The sequence below is a fragment of the Netta rufina genome, assembly GCF_964035555.1.
Source record: "Netta rufina genome assembly, chromosome: 2".
Taxonomy (NCBI): domain Eukaryota; kingdom Metazoa; phylum Chordata; class Aves; order Anseriformes; family Anatidae; genus Netta; species Netta rufina.
The window spans coordinates 7,002,032-7,023,962 of record NC_140124.1 but is presented as its reverse complement, the minus strand read 5'-3'; the positions used below and the strand labels follow the sequence as shown (position 1 = coordinate 7,023,962).

Below are 21,931 nucleotides of genomic sequence, written 5' to 3'. Positions count from 1 at the left end.
ACAGGTCCCAGAAGAGACAGAGCTGTTGGAAAGGTCATGCCCAAACTGGAGGCCAGGCTAATTAGCTAGAACATTGCTGGTCTAAAATGGTCTCTCTATTTTGGGACTGGAGTTGAAAGTAGCAGTGCCTGGCGTTGTAGAGACCTGCCAGGTGCTTGGGAACTTGTGCTCTCTGCTGTGCTGTATCGTGTGGAGGAGACTTAAGTCTCCTCCACAGATGGGTGCTTAAATGCAAGAGGAAGACTTTAGGGTACTGTGTTTGCCCTATCTATATTTATTGCCAGTCACCTTTAAGTTTTCCAGGGAAGGAATAAGAATATGTGGTTAATAAAATAAAAAAATACATTTTTTTACTAAAAATATCCAGAATTGTATGTGTGATAATAAAGTCTATGCACATAATTTTACTTTTTTGGTGAAATTCAGGTCATCTTTAACAGGCAGCATGGAGCCCAGAGAGGTGGCACTTATGCATCATACGTGTTAGTGCAGGCAGGCCTGGCTAATCCATAGCCCAAATAAACAGGAATGACTGTGTTGAGACAAGTTCTGAGATCCCAGTGGCACAAGCCGAAGTGAATTAATGGTGCTTTTTCTTTTTCTTCCTTTTTTCTCTTCTCCTCAGGTGGAAGAAAGCTACTCTGCAGGCAGCCCTTCAAAAGGCCTTTTCTCCAAAGGGCTCCAGAACCGACCTTCCAGTCCCGTTTCTGCCCCTGTGAGATCCAAACATAGCCCCGGCTCACCCAAAACAGTCTTCCCCTTCCCCTACCAGGAGTCTCCCCCACGCTCCCCACGCCGAATGAGCTTCAGTGGGATCTTCAGGTCCTCCTCCAAAGAGTCCTCCCCCAATTCTAACCCGTCTACCTCTCCTGGGGGCATCAAGTTTTTCTCCAGATCAAGAAAAAGTAAGAAATTGCTCATGTTATTTCAGGAAGATACACAGTACCTCTGGGCTTGGCCCATTCTTTACCTGCGGTAGTGAAGTAAGTGCAGATGAGGCATGTGCTAATTGTTTGTTATTGCTTTCACTGACCATGTGTTTGGGGTTGTTTTGGCTGGCAAGTAGGGAATGACTTATGCAGGACACCTGCACAGGGCTGAGGAGGGAAATCACGCTTCAAAACTTTCCCTAGGAATCCTGCTCCTGTGTCAGGGGGAGTTCGCAAACAGTTTCACCAGGGCTGGTTGGGTGTCAGCTCCAGGGCTCAAGAAGAACTCGAGCAGTCATGGGGTTTGTGGTGGAGGTGGGCACAGAAGGGACCTCGTCTCGGGAGCTGAGGGAGGCTTGTTTCTGTAGACTCCATGGAGAATTTCAGCAGGTTTCTATCTGGTATCTCTTTGCCCTGTTGTTGGGGAAAAATAGAAGCCTTGACTAGATAGCGATAAATGGTACGTGTTTCTGATCAAATGATCACCAAAGGGGTGTTTGAGCTCCTTTGCAGCGTGAAGGATGTGGTAGACCTCCATGGTTCAGAGCAGTTGCCTACTTTGCATCAGGAACAAATTTTGCTTCTTCACCAGCCCGTGGACTAATATACCATTTCTACAACTCAAATGAGCAGGGTTGAGAAAAGGCTTTGATTTTAAGGCTTTCTCATTGAGCAAAGGTTCCCAGGGTCAATCTACAAGCAGTTGTGGCCACTCTGTCTAGGGGATATTGGCTGCAGGAAGAGGACTGAGTTACAGGGGAAAGAGAGGAACAACATCGTGCCACTGAAGGTGCTGGACTGTCAGACTTTCCTTTCTGCTGACAGAAGAAATAATGACATATGTTTTTGGTCAGATCTTCTGAGACAATCTAGGTGCAGAATTAGTGATGCATATACACAAATGTGGCTGTATGTTTACTGCAAAACATTGATAATTTTCTGTGGCTTATAAATAGTGTAGAAGCACCTTCATCATCACAATTTCTCTTCAAAATGCTGGCTTTAATCAGAACAAATCATTTCATAGCGACTTCTGTGCACGTGAACACAGCTATACAGACCCGTATTGGATTTTTCTTTTTGTTTCTGTTTATTCTGCTGCAGCTTAGTTGAAACGGCACCTTTTCCAGTCCTTGCCTGTCTCTGAAACACCTTCAGGAGACTAAAAGCAGGAGAGTCAGTGTTTCTGAAGGACACCAACTGAATAGCAAGCATCACTCTATTCAAGGGCATTTGCTCTTCTCAACTTAAAGTTTAAACATGCTATTTATGCTCCCCTTTTTCTCAAGCCTCACAATAATTACAGTTCATCTGAGCTCTTTTTGCTGGTCCAGATAGGTTTCAATGTTGCACAGGGAGTATGGAGCTGATTCAGTGCACCCAGAAGAGCTTGCTGCTGCATCAATACACACTGCATAGCAAAGCCATCGTGTGACGTTTTGACTAAGTTATCCAAGCAAATAGCACCGCTTAAGTCTGATCCTAGCTAGGTACATCAGAATTTTAAATAAAGAAATCTTCCAGTAGTCAGCAAAACCCTTTTGATAAGGTCACATCACTGTCGCAGGGGCGGGCTTGGAACGGGGCCATGCTATTTCTGAGCTAACAGAAGATCCCCATGATCCTGTGACTCCAGAGAGCATTGCAGGAATTGTGCTGGGCTTCGGTGTCTGTGGTCTTTTGTTTTTAGGGCCTCTTGCAAAGGGTGTGTTGACTAAAATTTGTATTAAAATTGATAACTTGTCTCATTCTGCAGCTTTTTTTTTTTTTTTTTTTAATCTGCAGAGCAATCCATACCAGGTGCTTTCACATCGTTAAGCTCTCTGTAAGAGACACTTATGCAGATACACGCTCTTCACTCTGTCATGTTAACGTAGATTTTATTCAGTGTGCTAAACAGGGGTTGGTAATGAATTAGGCTCTTAGGGTGTGCTATATTTAACTGAATTGTATTTAACAAGGATATCAGGACACTTACGAAAACCAACAGTTTTGTTGTGTTACGTAGTTTTTCACAGGCAAAACTTTTACATTCTGCTGTGTGGCAAAGAAAGAATAACCCGATGTACCATGAAGCACTAAGTTAAATGACTATGTCCCACTCAAAACAAAGTCTGTGTAGGCCGAGGAGCATTTTCTGAGTGACCAGACTTCTCAGAGACCCCTCAGACCAGATATTTCAGACCTTTGTGCAGGTGCCAAGCTGCAGAGCTCTGAGAAGAGCCAAAGCAGCACATGGCTTCATTTCTGAAGCTACCTGAATGCTTCACTGCTCAGAATTGCCTCATCCTAAGTGATTAAAATCCCATTTTCTCAAGCAGCTTGGGACACCCATGGTAAAAAGGAAGGAGGTTTAGGTTGCTTTATTTCTTCCGAAAAGGACAGTGAGCGGAAATCACGTGGACTAGCTGTGCTTGCCTGCTGTTACAGGTGATCAGCTGCTGGCGCTGGGTTAGTACTATTGAAATGAAATGGGTTAATGCTATTGAAATGAAATGAGGTTGGTCGGGGTTGGAGCACATGGTATATGGGGAAAAGGAGGAGGAGAAGACCTTTTAGCTGTCATTAGTTATCTATTGGGGGTTATGGAGAAGGCAGAGCCAAAGCATCTCAGGGATGCACAAAGGAAGGCCAGGAGGCCCCGAGGGAAGCTTCAGGTAGACGTAAGCCAAATGTTCCTGTTGGAGGTGGCATGGCATTGGAGCAGAGGACCAGAGGGCTGTGAAATTGCTTCCTTGCAGATTTTAATAAAGCTACAGGACGAGGCTCTGAGCACCCCAACCAGAAGTTGCAGCCCTGCTTTGAGCAGGGGCTGGACCAGAGACCACCAGATGTCTTTCCCAGCCTCAGCTGCTCTGTGAAATTCGTCACTGGAGCCTTCCCTTCTGGTTTATAGCAAATCTGCACTTACCCAGGCAATCCACAACTGAAAAAAGCACCAGGTAAAAGCCCACAGGGTTTGTAGGTGGGTTTTTTTTTCCTCACTTTACTTGAACTGAGCCCACCCTACACTCCTTCCCCTATTATCTTGCAGCAGTATGTGAGGGAAGTATACGCCGTCTTCCTTGTAAATAACATCCCCAGTCTTTCCTCCACTTCCTCCTCCCACGCCTTGTTCAAAACACAGACTAACCTGTTACTCTGTGTATCCCTTGTTTGTCTTGGAAGCAACTTCTTCCTCGCTTGTTTTCATTTCAAAGGCTATGTGTGACATTTGCAGTGTTTTCTTTCCCATGTAGCTGCTCTTTTCCCAGTGAAGTTATTTTGTCCCTCTAATATATGCAGTTCAGCAAGGATATTAATGGTTAGGACAATATTAAAGCAGAAAGTGATCTGCAGACATGAGGTTTAAAACGTTTTCCAGTGTCAGGCTAGGATTTTAAAGCATTTGCTCATCTTTAATATTTTTTTTCTCTCTCTCTGGCAATAACCAAAAGCTCATCTTTGTGTCTTTTCCTTTTGGTTACCCCAGTTCAACAGCTGGCCACAACCCCATGACTCTGACCTAAATAACTACCTTGAAGTGAAAGATACCTTCCCGCAAAAAGTCCTTAGCTGTATGCACAGCTTTGAAACAGCAAACTACAGGCTGGGGCTTCATGCCCAGTGTCCCACCTTTGAAAAGACAGAAGATGCTCCAGATGCCTTGGCCCATCCTGATGGAAACTCAGTGGGATTCTTATCATTGGGATTTGTTCTTGGCCCCCAGCGCAGCCCCTTTGGTTCAGGAATTTCAGAACAGCAAAGCCCAAGGCAGCACCTCATGTATAGAAGTAAAGCAAACTAAGGCGATCCAAAGTAAACTCAGGAGGATGACCTGCACTGGAAGAAAACACAACTCAGCCTACATTTTTCCATGGTCTTGCGTGAGCTCTCACCTCAGAAGTAATACATGTACAAGTAAATCAGGAGAGCATCACTTTACCGAGTGGAAATTAGGGAGCTATCCCTGCAGATATGTTTAAATCAAATACCAGAAACATTTTTAATAAAAGTACTTGGCTGTGTGAGATTTAACTCATTAAAAATGCAGCTTTCTACCAGGGGCTGAATGCCCTCTCTGAAGGGCAGCAGGACATTTTCCAATCCTGATTCCTGTTCCAAAAATACCAGTTAAAGTAGCAGCAATAATCACAGCGCATTGATGGCGCTGCCAATTTTAACAGCAAAGGAAATCAATTAAAAGGTTTCCATTGACCTAAGCTTTGGGCTGTGGTAGTTGAGATCAAAACGTAAGTTAGCTCAGGATTAAAGGCTGCTTGCAGACTGTTGTATCTAAAATTACACAGCTTTCAAACACCTTGAAGCTGGTGCTCAGTGCTGAATAACAGTGAACATGCATGATATTTGAGGAAGGAAATGCTTTTCAATACAAGATCTTGATTTTCTGCTTTCCCTTAGTAAATATATATATATTTTTGGCATCTGAAATTCAGTGCCATGGTGCCTAACATAATCCATAAGGAGGGTTCCTGGTGCTCCAGTACTAAAGGACCAGAAAGATTTCTTTTTTCCTTTTTTTTTTTTTTTTTTTTTTTTTTTTTTTTGGTGTGAGAACATCTTGTAGTTAGAATATACCATCTGTAAGGAAATACAACTGTACTATTTTTTACCCATAGATGGAGCCAGTGGCTCTCATTTCCAATAGTCCGGGAAAGAAATGGGGAAAAGCCTCTGAGGTTTCATGTTGCCACATTCAGCTCTGCAACCTTGAAGGCCTCCTGGCCCTGGCACATCAGTACTGCAGCTTTTCTCATTTGTGAATTCATGCAATTCACAGCTCCCAGATTTTACTCCATATTCATGATATTTAAGTAATAATTTGCAATGAAGTGGTGTTTCGGTCCAATACAGGCATGAGAAGCCAGGCATGGGCATTCCACATATCACTGCATCAAGCTGGCTGCCCACCTTTACTCTGTAGGAATCTCCTTCTCATGCCATACAGGATGTGAGGAGATACATCCCTCCTACAAGCTTCTGAAGTCTATGTTTGGATTTTCCTTTGCTAAATCACTACATTCGACCCATAGTCTGGGACCCTCCTGCTCTTTGGACTACAACTGTAGAGACACATCAATATAACTTGCATTGGGACATTGGATAGCTGAGGCCACTTTCACCTTCTGCTTTTCAGCCTGTGTCCATGGCTCCCCTGCCTTCTGGACCTGCAGGCGAGTGGGATGTTGGAGGGAAATGCCATGGGGCAGCTTCAGTTTCTGTCTGTGACTGCCCTCATGCTTCCTGCATAGGACTGGATGGGCCCATAAGCACTAGGAAAGGAGCAGAGCCATTTCTGTCTTCCTCTCCTTCCCAGCACTGCTGCACAGATACATCTAATCATAATTTTTCAAGTTTGCTGTGCTCACAGAGGCAGGGGACTTAACACAATTCATTTCAGTCTTGCCTACACAAGAAAAATGACTTTTTGCAGACAACATGTGTCAGCAGCACGGCTGCAGCTGAATTGGTGCCACAGACAGCTTCCCGTGGCCAAAGACCAGCCACATTCATCCCCGGTTCCTCTGCCAGCTACTGACATCTGCTGTCAGCAGCAGACGATTTTTCTGGTTAGAATGTGCCCATTGTGATTGGTCTTAATTTATTTGGAGAAATCTTTCAATGCCTTTCCCATTTCACCTTAGTTTACCCATGGTCAGTGTTACCTGTAATCTGCGTAGGGGGAGCACACCCAGCATAATTTTGTATTCTACGCTGCTCATTCTAGGCAGGAATGATTTTTCAGACTGGCTTCAAATTGCTAATTGCTTAGATGCAATAATGAAAAAAAAAAAAAAAGGAAAAAAAAAAAAAAAGGAAATTTTTCATTCTCTAACTTTCATTGGTAACCCTACCGATATGATGGACCTGGGACTAGTCGTTCCCATTTTCTATCTCTTTCTTGGGATTTGGACTATGGATCATGCTATAAATGGTTACTTGTGGTAACTAAAAAAGATTTTATTTCTTGTAATGTACAGAGAATAAATCAGTGATCTTAGTTTTATGTTAGTTCTTTTAGAGACTGCTGCTGGCATGCAGAGGAAATTGAAATTCCCAAATTCCCAATCAGTAAAATAATGCTTTCCACATTTATTTTAGTATGAAATATACATACAGAAAATGTACAGTTTGAACATCTCTACAGGTTGCTGAACCCTGGTGGCTTTTCATGGGTCATCTCCTTCAAGTTCTTGTGTAAGGAAGGTCTGCAGGGCAGTGTTCACTCACAAGCAGCTTTGTTTCCCCACAAGTGGTAATGCAAGCAAAAGTAAAGCTGAAAAGAGAGTTTTGAAGTCTCCAAGTGTTAGACAGCAAACCATTTGGAAATAATTTGAGTATTTCTTTTAAACTATCTCTAGTTTTAAAACCCAGGAAAACATGTAGGAGCAGATTTTCAAATATACTTAAGTGTCTGATTTCCACTGAGATTAATCATTTCAGAATTTAGTCCCTGGGCAAGTACGGGAGAAATCCTGTTCTGTTTATTTTAGTAGCTTTGTTCACATACTTAGTATTAAGTGCATTGCTCTATCTGAAGCTTAGTGAGCACTAGTCATGATCCCAGTGAAACTGTATTGTGCATCCAGTATCTTATGATACGTAGTTCGAGTCTTACCAGCCACTTAAGGTATCAAAGTCAAACTTTATATATATCATAAGTTCTCTGAGTGCTTTTCTCCATAGATAAAGCCCATGGAAAATGCCTCAAAACAATGCATAAATGAACATGATAAATGTTGAATCAATCAGCTTTCTGATCTGGAAAAATAGGGAATGAAACAACTTGATTACAGGGCAGAAAAAGGCATAGTTTGGGAGATACAGTCTGTGTAGTAAAGTAGACTTAAATTCTAGACTCAGTCCAGTGGCCAGTAGTTCTCACGTAGCCCTTGCTGAATCAGTGTGGGTTTTGACTGAGCTGGGGCTGAATTAAAACATTGAATTCCAAATAGATAACTAATAATAACAATGATAATAATAAATAATGGTATTGTGAGACTCAATAGGGTGAGATGTTGATTACTCTCGGTGCTAGGTTAAAGGTTGGACAAGATGATTTTTGAGATCTTTTCCAACCTAAATGATTCTGTAATTTTACGCTTCTATATGAACGCAGTGACACCACAGGCTGGCAGCTGAGCTGGTATAAACCATCACCTGAGCTCCCAGCAGCTGCTTCAGTGCAAAGTCACTTCCAGCAGTCACCAGGAGAGTCATGAATCGGACAAGGAGAGCCTGTATCACCCATGTTAATTTGCTCAGTGGTTGGAGCACCTAGAGCAACTTGTATAGTCGTCATCCAACTATGAAGACATCGTTGGCCCATTTGGTGTGTACAGACAAATTAAATGCAGATGGGATACAGGGATGAGGGGATGTGGAAAAGCACAGAAGTTCTCTTCTGGTATAAAGCTCTGCAAAGCACCAGGCTTCAGATTTTTTCTCCATTGTCATACTAAGGCAAATATCAGACTGGATTAGGAGATCTAGCGTAAAGCCTTTTTGTACTTGGAGTTTTACAGAGGTGAAAGGGCTGTGGAAATTGTGTAATACCAAAGTTATGCCAACCTCACTGATCTACTAATTTCTGTGCTCCTGAATCTGTGTACTGGAGGCAAGTCTGTCCATGCTGCTCTTTATTTGACTAAAGTAAGCTCACGTTTGCTTTTGTCAAAGCAGAGGAGGACAACGATGCCACTTTTTAAAATTAATTGGTTTAGGATTTTCTAGCCTAGTGAGTTAATTGGTTTGGATTTTATTGGGCTTAAAATAATCAACACATCAGCTGGAGGAGGCTAGAAGTCCTGTTCTTAGTTTAAAATAAGGAGAGGACAGGCAAGGTCTTCTACTGATGTCAGAAAATGAGTCTTGAGTCTATTTTTTGTACATTGATCTAAGAATGGCTCGCAAGCATCAGGACCTCTAAAAAAGTTTGTTTGAATCATGTATCCTCTCAGCAGGCTAATGCATGTTTAGGGAGCCAGTAACTGTTATTGTGGGAGCTCTGATAATCCAGCAAACCTTCTGACACGTTTCCCTGGCACGGTGTGGGACAGACATACCCAGCGAAGGATAGCTCTATGCAGAGAACCCAAACCAGGTTCAGAAAAGTCTTGTGTTAGTCACAGCAACACACATGCACATTAGCTGGAGCTCCCTGCTCCTCAAAGTCCTCACTATTCTGGGGTTTCACAGTGGGGTTTGCACAATGCTCGGAAGCACTAACAGTGGTTTGCCAGCCAGGACATGCAGTGATTGGCGCTGCAAAACGCAAAGGATGGGGCAGCAAGATGAGAACGGATTGTAGTTATAGTGTAAAGCTGTGAAAGGCAAACATGTTGTAAGTGATTGTAATTTAGAGAGTAATTTCCTGAACAGTGACCTTTCTGAAGGGAAGATTTTAGTCTGTAGCCACCTGTGTGCCATGAGTAATAATCTGTAATTGCCAGTAGCTTTTGCTTTGATCCACTTTCAGGATGCTGGAGTTTGTTATCTGGCTAAACAGCTAAACCAACACATCTGTAGAGCATTGCTGGAAAGGTCCAAATGTCAAAACCTAACTGTTTTATGACAATGACAGGAACACGGAGCCAGCAGGGAGCTTACGAAGGTCCCCATGCCTGGGAACTCCAGGGTGGATCAGCAGACTCACAGCCCTCCCTTATCACCTGGGCCGGTTGGTTCTAGCATGGGGCACTGAGTGTTTAATGAAATCCGGATAGGATCTTTCTTATTTTAGCTTTGAAACAAAGAATGGATTGTGGGCTTTTTTGTTTGTTTGTTAAATTATTTTGTAGCTTGACTCCAGGTTCCTATATAAGCATGATTTGATAAGGCAGCTGCTGCGGATTGCAAAAGGGTTTTCTTTGTAGCTTGCTTCCTGCAGCATCTCCTGCTGGTTATGGCTCTCAGCAACTGAAGGGGAAGTGCAGCTCTGAGAGCCCCCATAGGTGTGTGGTGCAGGACTGTGGTGACAAGCGCGTGTGGGTGGCTGTGCCAGGCAGTGCCACGCTGCAAAGCCCAAAATGCGTCTCCCTGGGAGCTCATAGCCAACCACAAAACATAGGTGCCCTCCTGTGGGCATCCTGCTGCTCCTTTTTGCTGTACGGAGAGGCTGGGATTGCACTGTGTGCCTTTGCTTTAGGTTTCGAGCAGGATGCTAAGAACCCTTTATTATGCTTTATTTTTTTTTCCTTTCCTTCCAAACCCTTTCAAACAGTGAGGGCTAAAAGCACCCATCCCTCTAATGTATGTAACTGTAGTGATTTCTGGGGTTGTTCAGGGAACCAAGTCCTCCTCTCGTAGTCCCAGGAGGCTCTGGCATTGCCACCAGTGGGGTCGGGATGTAGCCCTCAATATGAAGATGGACTTTTAATTGCGTTGGCAAGTACCTGTACCCTAACGCAACTCATTTCTGCTGGGGAAGTCGTGCAGAAGCCATTCATCTTATATTCATCAGCGAACGCCGTTATCTGGGAATCCTGAGCATTTCAGGGGAGCTGTGAATGTTTGTGCTCAACTGCCTGCGTGCACGGGGTGGAAGGTTTGGTGTCAAATTTGTTTGCTTAACCTCAGTATAAGATTTCCATAGCTCTTAACATTCGCGGTCTTTTCCTGGATCAGTTTAATGGTGAGTGAGCTGCGTGTAGCAACCCGACCTGACACCTCAGCAGGACGACACTGCTGCAGTTATGGGGTTTTTCTTGTTCACCACTGTGTCCCTGTAGAGCCCAATGGGCAGCCCCCGACCCGTGGAGGCTCCTTCTGCCTTCCACCCCACCTGGCAGCCTTCTCACCAGAGGCTAAAACCACCTTTAGTCCATGCCAAAAAAAAAAGCCACGTCTAAATGCTACAAGGTCAAGACTTTTTGGACTCAGAGGGTAAGAACTGCACATGAGCTAACACTTAATATTGACCCGAGAGGAGCTGCACGTGGCACATAGTGCCCGTGTTATTTATGATGTGTTTAACATCGTGAAGCACCTGCTGCCTTCATGTTTCCTGCAGAAACACTGGGCAGCGTTAGGCACAGAGCAGCCACCTCGAGCCAAAGGGTTTCTCCAAGACTAAAGTCACAAACAGCAGCTGGAACACGCAGCCAGGTAATAAATATAGTGCTTTGGCTCAGGGTGTGCAGGTCCTTAGTACAGCAGCAGCAGGTGACCGCAGTGCAGTGCTGGCCTAAACTTGTTTGGGAAAGCAAGCTTCAAAACTGAATCGACGTAAACATTTAGATGAGTGGTTAGCTGAATTTTTTCATCTTTCAGAAGAAAGCACTATTGCTGCCAGTGAAGGTAATTAAAGTGTGGCTTCTACCCCCGTGAAAGTCCAATTCTGCTGTCTTACTTTCAATTAAAGGAAGTGATTTGCTACAGCTGCCTTTCTGAGAGTGTGGCACAGGAGAGGATTTGACCATTGCATTTGATGAATTGTTCCAACACATTGGAACCATCTCCAGACTTGGCTGTTTGGGGTTAATAGTGTAAATCCTTGCTGAGATATCTATGTTAGGAAGCTGGTTGAGCTGAAAAAGCAAACAAACAAACAAAAAACTTTTATTTAAGAAATATTTTTAATAATTTCAGTGATATTTGCTCATCACCCATATGATGGTGGGTGATGGGTTGGTGTTGGATCACCCATATGATGGGTTGATTCCTTCAACAAGGAATAGTTTCCCATGTGGGCACTTAAGAGCTGATTTCAGTCCTTTGGAGCCAGAGCAAAGCCCTACTTCCTATGCCATCAAAGGCACTCTCATTGACAAAAGCCTCATCATCACCTTTCCCTCCTAAAAACATGAATAGTTGGTGGTGAGGATTAGCACCTATCTGACATCTCGTATGCTCACTGGAGTTCAAGGCAAGCTTTCAAGCAAATGGTGGGGATTAGTGCCAAGCAGTTTGTACAGCTATCCAGGGTGTGTTCAGTCAGAAGCCCAGTCTGCAGAAAAAAATTGGGAATTATGAGCAAATTCTTACAGCAGGGATCAGTGCTCTGAACTTAGGGAAATGATCAAAGCCAGGGCTATGGGGTAACAGATAGGGGCTCTGTTGTAGTGATTAGGAACATTTTTTTTTTTCCCCATGGTTTCCTCTGCTGTAGAAACAAAGACTGAGAAAGAAACTGAGATTTAACATTCTTCTTACTTATAGCAATGTATTTAATTAATAGCCACCCCTTTGGTATTCCTTAGTGATGGGCCATAATTCCTTCATGTTTCTTTGACCATTGTGAATTGATGCTCCCATAGCATCCAGACCACTGGGACAACGAATGTGTAAAAAACATCACAATATGAAAATGCAAAAAAGATAGTGCCATATATGCATGCAGTCAGATAAACCCTGAACTACAGGTCCTTAAAGCTAAGGTATTTCTCTGGGGAGAGCAGGAACCCCCTGGACTTTTGGGATCAGTGTGGAGCAGCTGTGCGAGGGAGATTTTGTTATGGAGCTTTCTTTCCCCTGCCCCATGGTGATGCTTTGTCCTCTAACCATGGGCTTTAGGGGTGAGGAAGGGAAATCTTGGGCATTTTTTTTAAGGGAGTAAATATTGTTGGGTACTCAAGGATGGCAGCTGCTCTGGGATTGTGCCAGCCTTGGAGGATGGTGATGGAGGAGCATTACAGAGGGAGCAATCTGGGGAAAGGCACCTTGTTTTGCACAACCACAGCAGGGCTGGGGTAGGTCGGGGTGGTCATGGCCACCTTGGTGATCCAGGAAAGCTTCTGTGGCACTGGGGGGCAGCAAGATAGAGGACAGGGGGGTGCAAGTCTTTCGGAAGCTCACCCTGGGTCAGCTCTTGCTCCAGCTGCAGTGTCTTGGCATGAGTTTTATTATTAAGACAAGTCAGTGCAATTAAATCGCACTAAAGTCAAACAGGCTGCTGGTGAGTGTTGGTCAGATGGAGGGGGGGGTGTTGAGCCAGCTTTTAGGGATGAGTTTTGAGGCAGCAGAGAGTCTTCGAGTACCTGTGGAAAAGCAGTGACTGCCCGCTGCAAGAAGTGTTTAAAGAAGCAATCAGAAGGCCTGTACTTTTCAGGAATCCCACCACCATTTTCACTCCTTTACTCCCCTATTGCATTTTATATTTATGAAGAGCCAGGCAGGTGGGAGGGCAGCTTTTGTCCCTGCACTCGTAGGTGTTAAATGGGAATCACCACGCGCCGGCTTCTGCATCTTCAAAGCCAGCAAATGCTCTTACATCTCCCAGCCACAAGAGGCTTGTGGAAGGCAACAGCAAGAGGCATCGCCACCAAACGAGCCTGGTCAAGCAGTGCTGTCGTTCTTTCCACTGTGTATTGCTGAGGTTTTGTCCATCCCAGTGTTAAAGCTTGAAAAGAAGAGAGGTAGCGTTCATAGGGGCATCACTCGGAGGGAGTTACAATATTGTGGGATTGGGGCACTGGGGTTTGGGATGGGATTGCTGGAAGAGAGGAGTCTGGGTGCTGTTGGCTGCTCGTGTATTTAAAGGTGGTGAAGTTATTAAACAAATAAAACAAGTTGCACTAAAAAAAGTGCCCAAGTTGCACATCATTTCCTTTAGAAAATAACCATGCAGTGTGCTGAGATCTGCCACAGCAGAGTGCAGGGATAACTGCATTGTTCCTCACTTAGGAGACATGTCAGGGGCCCGACTGGAAAAACAGTCTGCAGTGGACTTTTTAATTCTCTGCCATCTAGCTGCCGGGAAGAGGAGTTTTGTGATTTTGTATATGTGCTTCAGTTCTGTTTCTGTTCTGCCTGAAGCCCTCTCTCAAGTCCCTCCAAATTCTTTACCATAAAAGATTATAAAACACTACAGCACTTCACTAAACAGCGTCCAGATTGGTTTCTGCACAAGGCCTGTTTGGAGCAGGACAGCAATAAAGGGAAAGACTGGGAAAAAATCCCTTCCCCTTGAAGTAGCTGGATTTTTACCATCAGTGAAACCTGGAATCCACCCACTGTAATGAACAATTAGCAGGTATTTAGTAATGCTCTTTTTTTTCCCCAGGATCCACAGATACCCAGTGTAATGACTTACTGTAAGCAGCCCCTAAAAAGCAATGTTAAATCTCTCTGAGGTCTGCTTTGGAGGTTACAGCGAGACGGCTGTGTGAGCCTTGGCGGTGGCAAATGCAAAGCATAAAATGCTGTCACTGGGACATGGTAAAGAAGGAGCCGAGTCTTAATCACATGAACAGATCCTCATATACTTTCCCCATGCTGTTTTATAAAGTGCTTATATAACCGAAAAGATTAACCTTGGAGAAAAAGAAGGATAGAAAAATATTTTTATGACTTCTTATTTATGGTTTTACTACGGTTGAAGAATTACTTTGCATTTGACAAAGCCAAAAAGTGAGGGAGGAGAGAAGAGGCGAGCTCTGAATAAGGAGAGATATTTGCATGGCTCTCAGAATATTAAAGAAAACCCCAAATCCCGAGGAGTTATTGCTGTCAAATGCAGACACGCAAGTAAATCCTCGAACGGAGCAGGGCTCAGTATCCAGGCAACGTCAACATTTTTTTGTTAAACTACTGCCAGTGCCGCTGACGGCTCTCGCCACTTTATGGTCACATTAAAGAAGAAAATGCCTGACATCACTGACATTCTTAGGAATTAATTTCTCATCCGTCCAGCAGATGCGAGGCTCAGCAACACGCAGCACATGCACGTCTTGCAAAAAGGCAGAGTGTGCAGGGGAAGAAAAACCTTTGGCAAGTGTGTGGCTAGGAGGCCGTGTGGGTGCCTTGTTTCTTTGTAATCGAGGCATTTTGTTTCCCCCAGAGTTTCTTATCCTCTCCCTTGGACGCAGGCACAGGCTGTGCATTAGGGACTTGATCGCATTTGATTAAGAGGTTTATCAGCAACTTCTGCCTCTGTCCTGGAGGCTGCAGGATTAGAGAAGCCCTTTGCCACGCTAAGAAAGCTTCCACCTCCTTTTTCCTTCTCTTCTTTGCGTGGTGCAAAACCTAGTGGCTAAATGAGGTTAGGAACCTCGTTAACATGTTAATAACACTAAGATGTTAAGGGATGAAGTCTTACAGGGCTAAGGGGGGCACCAAGGGCATTGGACCTGCTGGGCCTAGTGCCGTGAGGCTGCAGGGACCATGCTGCAGGATAGGGAAGGAAGGGCCCCCGGGTTGCTGCTGCTTCCCCAAAATACAAGCCCTCTGCGCTGGGTGGTGCTGTAGCACCTTTCCTTGGGGCTGGGAATCTTGGGCATCTTTCCTTTGGGCTGAGAAGTCAAAGATGTGCTTGAAAGCCAGCTTGCCAGCTGGGTCTCTCAGGCTGCGCTGGGTTCTGTGTTTGTCTCATCCCATGTCAAGCCATTGCTTGATTTTGGTGTTTGCTTTTTGAGCACACGGGCTGGTGATGGATGTAGTTATCCCCAGTCACACAGCAGCCTGATAACAGAGCTGAGAATAAAACCAGAGTCTCCAAACTCCTCATTCAGCCCCGTTTCAGTGCCCCTCACTCCCCTCCTCTGCCCTCCCTGTCAGTATTTTATTATGACTGGAAACTGCCTACCTGGTTTACAGGAATATGTTGCCTGGAGCCATCATTTCTGTTCCCGTCTGTTAGCACAGAGGTCTTAATATTTTTTGCTCCAGTCACACGCAAATAATACGACTGGCAGACTTGCCAGGCCCTATTGCTAGCTGCCAAGGTGATGACAGGGACTATTCTTTTTTCCACAAATGTGTGTTAAGTAATAAAAACAACAAAAGCATTCCATCTGATAGGGTTTTCCAGGCTGTTTTAGGCAACCTCATCTCTAAGATCACACCAGCTTGCATCACGGGAAGCTCCCAGCACAGTGTTGGACAAACGTCCCCAAAGGCAGGGACACTTGCGGGGAGGACTAAGGATGCAGGATGCTTTTGGGGAGGACACAGAAATTCAAGAACAGGGCTTTGTGCTGTTAGAGATAACCAGAGCTTTCGTTGCTCTAACACCATATTTCTGCTTTGATTCTTGATGTGGATTTTAAACTGATTAATTATGTTGCAGCTACTTTATGTGGTGCTTTCTACTTTAAGGCCTCGAGCCTCTACACAAAGGCAGTCCTTGGAGAAGATTTGGGAATCTGATGGCACCGTACAAGTTCTCGTCATCTGTGGTGCTTGTTTAGGTCATTTTCAAATGAGTTTTATGAGGTGAAAATAATAGTGTGATTGGCCCAAATCGTTGCTAAGCTGAATCACCATTAAACAAGATTTCATGGCTCCACAAGTCTCAATTTGAGGCTCAATGCAGTTTGATGAAGTGGGAAAAGATGCCAGTTGGAAGCTAAGCATTGGCCTGGGAACTGAGTTGAGCTGGGGTCAGACTGAGAACTGGTACCTGTCCTCTGATTCTTGAGAGCATCTTAAAAATTAAATAGCCAAGGAAGGGTTGCACAAGGAGTTACTGTTGTCTCTTGCCCACTCCATCTCTGGGGCACTCTCCCAGGGACACAATCAATAGCTTTTACATTCCCTTCCCTTACTGGAGCAGTTGTGAAAAGGTTTCAGACTCTTTTTCTCCTGTCTGTGCAGAGTGGCAGGGTTGAATATTCCAGGAATATTCTCGTACTGCATTGTTGCTCCCAAGTTTCCATCCCTCCTGCCATCTAGGCATAAAGAAGCACACAAAAAGCCTTCTCTAGGTCATGTCTACATTGGTCCCAGCCAACCCACTGAGATTTTTCACACAGCCCTAAATATAGCATTTCTGAGCTGAACGCTGTTTGGTATTTTCATGTGCAAAGTGAATAAAGGTGGAACTTGTTACAACCCAAGTCATCCCACGCTGTCATTCACTCCCATCCTGCAGTCACAGCAGCTTACCAGCTGGATGCTGTGGATGTGTTGGATGCTTTATTCCAAGTTACTTGTCTGCCAATTGCACAAATTGGTAGAATTATCAAGAAATTGGGGCTTGGATGGCTCCTAGCTCATTGTGGACATTGAAAGAGTGCCAACTTTCCTTTACATGTGCTCCATCTTAGTCTTTGTTCCTTCTGTACCCTGGCAGTTTGCTAAGGTCCCTCGATTGCCATGTCAGTAAGCAGCAGGATCTGCCTTTTTCACTGTGCTTTCATTTCTCTTAAAAATTCAGTAAAGTTTCTGTGGCCAACAAAATTGCTATGTTTGTTCTGGGTGCAAAAATCTCATGAGAAAAAAAAAAAAAAAAAGCCGGAAAGAGAAACCAGAAAAACGTTGAATGATTTCTCCTCCAGACCTCATGTACGTGATAATGAACGTTTCCTCCTCTACGCTTCCATCTGCTCTGGCAGATCTGCAGTAATCTGGGCGACTAATTGTAGTAATCTCCTCGGAGCTCGGGCATGTGAGACAGCCACCTCACGCACACAGCGCTTTAAAGCCCCGTGAACAATGTGTCGTGTTCTTGCAAAGGAAGGAGCCGAGCTACCGAGTCCAACAGACTGCCGTCGTCTTCTCTTCCTCTCCAGCCTCGTGCCAGCCTGCTGCAGGACTTCTGGAAAGGCTCTTCCCCCTGGGCAAAGAAGCTGCAAACCCTGATGCTCGCTTCCTTTCTGCTGGAGATCAAAAGGTGCTCTGGGAGGTCTAGATGGTGGTGGTGTTTCCTGAGATGTTCGTCTCAAGCAGTTAGCAGGGCCAGTTTGATTATTCTTGGCATTAAAGTATGCAACGTGCTTGTTTCATTCCCTTGCTTGCAACTCACGATGCTTCAGAATTATTAATTCATAGAAAAATTGTTATAAAAAGTAGGGGTAGAAAAATGAGGACAGATCTGAGGATTTTGTGTAATTGTGACGGATTTTTTTTTTCCAAATCCTTTGTGTCCTTTGTTAACCAGCAAGTGAAGGTCTGCTGTATTTGTTAGGGGTGGCTTGAACAAGCGGACCGAGGGAGCTGGCTGCACTGCAAAGATGCCACGCAGGGGCTGGATTTCAGTGCAGCCCATGCCTGCACATGGTGGATTCCTCCCTTTCTGCTGTAATCCCCTGGCTGGAGCAGTCCCCCTTTGTAATGACAGTGCAGGGTTTTGATGATCTGTTTGGAATTTCCCCTTTTGGCATCATGCCTGGGTTTAATTCATGGGATTGGGATCTAGGCCAGCATGATGTCCTCGGTGGTTCATGTAAATATACCGTCGGTAGCTATACAATAAGTAGGCAAAGTTCCTCCTGTAGGTACCTAGGTTTGTCGTTGGGATTTTGTGAGCATAGAGTTTGAGTTCAGTGAATAATTTGGATCATCTCCGGTCTGCAGAGTTTGAGTTCAGAGAGTAATTCAGATCATCTCTGGCCTACAGCTACAAGACTCTGCTTTTGCTGTCAACAAAATTGGGTTGTTAATAACACGTGGAAAATGTCCATTCTGTATAAACACCACATTTGAGGCCATCTGTAGTAATCTGAGCATGGTCCTCAGGTTCTCACCCATCATCACAGCAGCCAAGGGAAGGAGAGGCAGCATCTGGAAACTCCTTCACCTTTTGGAGACTGAAGGTTGGGAGATCAAGGGGAAAGGTTTGTCCCTCTGGAATTGGCTGCTCTCTTGCAGCTGAACACAACGAGACCCCTCTTCCATCACTGAAAAACTGGAGCATCGTCAGTGATGTTGCTGGAGCCAGGAACAAGTAAGGTTTCTCCAGTGCTAGCTTCTAGCTAAGTATTTTGCTTTTCAAGGTGTGGTCCAATTTTCTCTTTAGTCAGCGTTGTCTGTGTTGTTTCACATGTCTAATAGGATTCTTGTCACTGTCTCTAATTTTATTTGTATAATAGATATAGTCTCTTGTATCCACTGTGGCAGAGGAGGGGGTCATTTGTGGGATGACTATCAACCCCAAAGTTGCACCATCTGCATTTTTTACAGTTAGAGAAGACTGACGATTATTTTCAACCTAAAATAGCAGATAATAATAATGCCAAGCCAGGAAAAGAGTCTATTTGTCATCTTATTTTATGTGTAAGTAAATTTCCTGGCTTCTGCTGTCAGATTCGGCTGCTCTTTGTGGGGAGCAGAGGGATAGAGAACTTGAAATGACTTTGAAATCTCATCTCCCTGTCTACATTTTAGGACGAGGGCGTTGCTTCACATGTGCATGTTTGTCACCGAGAGCTGTATTTTATGATATCTGTGCCAGCACAAATGTTTAAACTGCAGTAAATGTGTGTGAAGCTGTTTTATTGGTAATGTTCTTACTAGCTCATGAATTGCAAATGTAGGAGCTGTGCCTCTGCGGGGAAGGGATGCTGGCTGGGTTAGAGTAAGGCTGATGTCTGAGGATGTCTCCTAAGGTAAAATCAGTAGAGGACTATGTTTCTGTGGAGTTGTGGTGCTGCGATTTTTAGTCTCCTGTGTTTTGGGTTGTTCATTATGGGATATTGGAAGGGATTTCACCCTTCAGGTGCCGGCCATCCCTAACGCAGGATTTTCTTGGAGTCATTTCTGCCTCTATTCATTTGCTGTCGTTCAGTTTGCAGCCTATTCAGTGCTGGCTGAAAGAGCTTTTCTGGCATTTAAACTGAAGGGGATGTTTTGTTCAGCCTCACAATGCCCAGTACAACTTTAACACCACTCGGTCTGCTCCATCCTGCATGAGCAGTGAGGAACTGGGAAAGAGAAAAGAAGAGGAGGACAAAAAGGGGATACGTGAAGTTCCAGTGAATCCTACCTCCTTCTCGAGGCTTTGTGGGTGGACATGGTTGAAAGACTTGATCAAAGACAGGAGGAAGAGAAGCAAGAAGAGATGAGAAAAGCACGAGTGGAAAAATATTTCCGAAGAACTTCATTGTCTCCACTACTTTTTTTTTTTTTTTTTTTTTTTTTTTTTAAGGAAGTTACTGCTGAGATATTTTCCTTTAGCTGAGACCTTATTAAATTTTAGGAGCTGCATTTGTCACACCAGACATCCTGTAATTACTGGATCAAGCACTGTTTTGCTGTTTTGAGCACAGCCAGATTGTAGCATGTATAAGAACAGCTCCATTTTTCACATTGCAAACTGAAATTGCCAAGAAAGGAAGTGCTGCAAACATATGCACCGCGGTTTATTACTAGGATGGGGGGAAACGATAAAATTATCATATTCATCAGTCCCAAATCATTGGTCTTTTGGGGTAGGTTCTCTGAGCCTTACTAGAAATCCAGAAATCACATCGATGCCAACACTACAATCACCATTACTCCTACTCCTGCTGGTTCGTATTATAAGCTCTGGAGAGGTAGGATAGAAAAAACACGACAAAGACGCCAGGATGTAATTTATAAGTAATTTACCAAGTGATCTGGGGAATCCAGAGAGCACCTGGGGGAATTCTAAAAATAAGTAAAATTTAACTTTCAGATTTTTCAAAACCAATTTAGTGCCAGCCTGACAGCTTCGGAGATTGAAATCTTTCTTAATGTACAGTGAAAGCAGCATGAAGTATTATTAAAAAAGGGGATACAGACAAAAACTCATTACAGTGAAACACTCGGTTATGATTATGGAAAGTAATTGAGCCCAGCTTGGAGTCATAAACTTGCAATTCTTTTATGGGGTGTGAGCTGGACTTGGACCAGATGGAGAAAGTGGTAGTTTGTATTTCCCTTTGAAAATGCAGGCTTGTATGGTCTGTCCAACTGGTGTGCAAATGTTGTTCGGCAAACATACTCGTTATTATTGTGCATTGCATCACTTCTAGTTTTGAGCTTTTTTTTTTTCTTTTTAATAGCAGAGATCTCTTTTACACATTTCTCTGCATGTTATTTTGAAATACTTTCCAAGATTGCTCTTTATATGAAATCCAGTTGAAGTCAAAACCAATCTGGTCTTAAGAGACTTGTTACATGTCCCGGTACTGGTGGCAATAATAGGAAACTGTAATTCTGAGAACATCTGCCCGTACAATTGAGAAGAGAAATTTAGAAAAATTCCAGTTTAGGGGAAATTTTTAAGGAGAACAATGTAGAGAAATGTGATGCATGTAAAAATGCAAATGTGAATCATTTTTTACTCTTCTAAGGATGGGTCTGAACTTCCTTTGATTTCTACGAGCAGTGACAAAACCAGAAGAATTTCTGAACAAGGAAAGCTTCAGCATCAAGGAAAGGGAAATACTTGGGCTAGATGATTTGCAGTTTGCAGCCAGTTGTAGTTTTACTTGTCACAGAAGGGATACATATTCTTTTAAACTTTCCCGTTTTAAACCAAAGAAGAACATAAATCTGGAGGAGGAAAACATTGCTTTCTTTTCATTTTCATGCAAGGAAACCCCCTGATAAAACTCACTGTCCCCCCCTACCTGCCCTGCACTCTGCTGCTGCATTTGTATACCTGGTTAAATCTCTCTTAAAAAGGCAGGGGGGGAAATGGTTCCAAATGTCAGCACTCCGAGGATTTTCACCACAGCACAGAATTTACACTTCTGTGAGATGGATGAATCAGGTCATGTCTCAAACTCTGAGAGGTGGTCAGACAGCTCGTGCTGCTTGCACTCAGTTCCTACAGTGCCATTTTCCATATTTCCTATCAAGGCAGGAGACCAAATCTTAACAAACCCCAGTTCTACCTCATTGAAAAAATCTTTGCATAGCATTCAGGGGTGGGAATAATTTGCTATGTTTGTGCCTGAATAGTCATTTTAAATCGCTGATGGGGTGGTGGGGTACAGAAGGTGCTTTTCTCCTGAGAGAAGGGGAACTGAAAAGCAAGGAGCATCAAGAAGATGGGAGCTTTCTTGGGTTGTATTGCAGGCAGCTATTGCCATGAGACTCCTCTCCTTATGGGGCCTCATGCATCAAAGGGAAAAATAGCAGAAGGTTTATCTTCTCTAGTTTGTGTGCTGCAGCCTCTCTTTTAAAAAGAATACAGTTGGTATAAGGGGATGGAGGGCTGGGTTGAACTGGGGAGGGTATTGCAGGATGGGTTGGGAATAGAGGTGGTTGATGGGACCAAGACAAGCATTGGTGTAAGGGAGTTTTGCAGAAGTGGGGCCTTTTATAGCTGCAGAGCCTTTTTTGGGGCTCTCTTGTAGACCTGACACTGGGCC

General features: G+C 44.0%; 1 protein-coding gene across 2 annotated transcripts in view; it reads left to right on the top strand.

Annotated features, from left to right (window-relative positions):
* The window catches only part of PRKAG2 (protein kinase AMP-activated non-catalytic subunit gamma 2), a gene marked incomplete at its 5' end in the record, with an annotated part of 209,706 nt that overhangs the window by 77,674 nt on the left and 110,101 nt on the right, over positions 1 to 21,931 (top strand). For both annotated transcript variants that reach the window (XM_084282200.1, XM_084282201.1), the window contains one exon: positions 626 to 905. In XM_084282200.1, coding sequence (XP_084138326.1) covers positions 626 to 905 — 280 coding nt within the window. The remainder of the gene's footprint in view (positions 1 to 625; positions 906 to 21,931) is intronic.